The sequence below is a fragment of the Marmota flaviventris genome, chromosome 13 (assembly GCF_047511675.1).
Source record: "Marmota flaviventris isolate mMarFla1 chromosome 13, mMarFla1.hap1, whole genome shotgun sequence".
Classification (NCBI taxonomy): Eukaryota; Metazoa; Chordata; class Mammalia; order Rodentia; family Sciuridae; genus Marmota; species Marmota flaviventris.
Genome location: NC_092510.1, coordinates 92,977,837 through 92,980,449, shown reverse-complemented (window position 1 = coordinate 92,980,449; position 2,613 = coordinate 92,977,837). Strand labels below are relative to the sequence as shown.

At 45.2% G+C, this 2,613-nt stretch overlaps 1 protein-coding gene across 1 annotated transcript; it reads right to left on the bottom strand.

Annotated features, from left to right (window-relative positions):
• Positions 1 to 223: 223 nt before the first annotated feature.
• On the bottom strand, positions 224 to 1,174 carry LOC114093311 (olfactory receptor 1K1). Its single transcript, XM_027936056.2, has one exon. The coding sequence runs from the start codon at positions 1,172 to 1,174 to the stop codon at positions 224 to 226; it is 951 nt and encodes a 316-aa protein (XP_027791857.2).
• Between the last annotated feature and the right edge of the window lie 1,439 nt (positions 1,175 to 2,613).

The window sequence follows — 2,613 nt, the reverse complement described above, 5'->3', positions numbered from 1 at the left end:
CTTCCTGTCTTTGAGCGCCAGTTTCCTTCTGTAACACTTTGTGATGATATCTGTTTCCCTGTTGCCATGGGAATAAAGCGAGATTAGGCAAGGATCTGCTTCATGTAGGTGTTCAGAAAATGATGACCATTGTTACGATTTTTGAAGGTAGCAGAGAACAGAGGATTACATTTATGAGTTGTCACTGTGGCTGATGAAATCTATTCTTGGTGTGGTCCGACCTTCAGGAGACACCAGCAGAGATCCTTTGCCCAGTGAAAAGGGCTCGGAGTGCCCCCTGCACATCGCGATTACGGAGACTGTAGATGACAGGGTTCAGCATGGGGGTGACTATGGTGTACATGACAGTGGCCACACGGCCCCGCTCTGCCTTATATCGGGATGTGGGCCGGAAGTAGACTGCGATGACTGTCCCATAAAAGAGGCCCACCACAGCCAGGTGGGAGCCACAAGTGGACACAGCCCGGATCCTCCCAGAGGCGGAGGGCAGCCGGAGCACAGCAGCTGCGATGGCCCCATAGGAGGCAAGAATGAGCAGGAAGGGAGTGACCACCACCGCGGCACCTTCGGTGAAGATGAGCAGTTGGATGTGGCGGGTATCTGAGCAGGAGAGCCTTAAGAGAGGCTGGTGGTCACAGAAGAAGTGGGGGACTTGGTGGGAGGCACAGAAGGACAGGCGGGCCATGAGCAGGATGTGCAGGAGGGAGTGGATGTGGGACACCAGCCAAGCTGTCCCCACCAGGGCTATGCACACAGCCCGCGACATCCTTGTGGCATAGTGGAGGGGGTGCCGAATGGCCACATAGCGGTCATAGGCCATAGCGGCTAGGAGGCAGCTATCAGTTACTCCCAGGGCAAAGAAGAAGTACATCTGGGTCAGGCACCCTGCCAGGGAGATGGAGTGGTCATAGGACAACAAGTTGGCCAACATCTTTGGCACAGTGACAGAGGTAAAGCAGAGGTCAGCAAAGGACAGATGGGCCAACAGGAAGTACATGGGTGCATGAAGGGCTGGGCTGGCCCGGATGGCAGCCACAATGAGCCCATTACCCAGGATGCCCGCCACATACAAGAACAAGAACAGCACAAAGAAAGGCCACCTCTGTCCTGGGCTTGTTGTCAGTCCCTGTAGGATGAATGGTGCTCCCTCTGAGGACTCATTGACAGCGCCCATGGCTGGTCTTGATGTTCCCCTGGAACCTAGGGGTTCCTTTTTACGGTTGGGCCATGTCCACAATGTCTGAGGGAAAAAGTGACGGTCTTTATTGTTCAAGGCGTGCTGGATGTGAGAAAGTCATGGATTTGGAGTCAGGGAGCTCTGGTTCTACACACAGATGTGACTGTGGGCAAGTCATTACACTTCTGGACACTTCTTTCTTACTGAGCTTCAGAGTTTCAATCTGTAAAATAAAGTAATGTAAAATAAGTCAGTAGAACTAGGTAATCTACAAGGGCACTTCTGGCTTTGGTATTTTGTGATTTGAAAAAAAAAAAAGAACAAATGATATTGCCCAAGGATATAGAACAGGGAAGAAGCAAAACACAAAAGATAAAACGGACGATTAATTTAGAAATATCTGACCAATAGGCATTTATTTCAAGAAAGAAAAAGTGAAAAGCAAGATGAACAAACAAAACCCCAGTAAAAAACCAGAATCAAGATGCTGGAGAAGAACATATCAAAGAAATACTAGAAAAATTGTGTGTGTGTGTATTTTTTTTTTGTATCAAGGATTGAAGACAGGGGTGCTTAAACACAGAGTCATGTCCCCAGCCCTTTTTATTTTATTTAGAGATAGGTTCTTGCTAAGTTGCTCAGGGCCTTGCCTAAGTCGCTGAGGCTGGCTTTGAACTCATGATCCTCCTGCCTCAACCTTGCCAACCTCTGGGATTACAGGTGTGTGCCACCACACCCAGCTTAGGAAAACTCCAAATCTTATGGGTTCATGTGTTATATTAAAGTGAATATGAGCTCACACCTCCTAGACATAAATAATGGAATTTTAGAACATTGGTGATAAAGAGAATAACAAATACTTCCCAAGGGCATAGAGTAAAGTGCACCCATGGTATTCTGATAATCAGATTGCCACTAGTTTTTTTCATCAATTGTAGACAGTAGTACACAGTTAGATAATATCTTAAAATTATGGAGAGGGACTGTGATTGTAGCTCAGTGATAGAGCACTTGTCTAGTATATTTGAGATACTGAGTTTGATTCTCAGTACCACATAAAAATAAATAAAATAAAGGTAGAGATGGGGATATAGCTCAGTTGGTAGAGTGCTTGCATGCACAAGGCCCTGGGTTCAATCTCCAGCACCACCAAAAAAATAAAATAAAATAAAGTATTATGTCCATCTACAACTAAAAAATATTTGAAAAATTGTGGAGAAACAAGATTTTTGAATTTAGAATTTTATGTTAAGCCAAAATACTAATCAAGTATGAAAAAAGAAAGAAGATATTTTCAGACCTGTTTAAAAAAAAAAGAACAAAAAAATCTGGGTTTGGGGGTATAGCTCAGTGGTAGAGCACTTGCCTAGTATGTGTGAATCCCAGGGTTTCATCCCCAGTACTGGAAAAGAAAAAAAAATCAGATGCAGTAACAA

What these genes read in the sequence shown, in the direction of transcription:
- LOC114093311 (XM_027936056.2), bottom strand. Translation starts at nt 1,174, where the DNA reads ATGGGCGCTGTCAATGAGTCCTCAGAGGGAGCACCATTCATCCTACAG.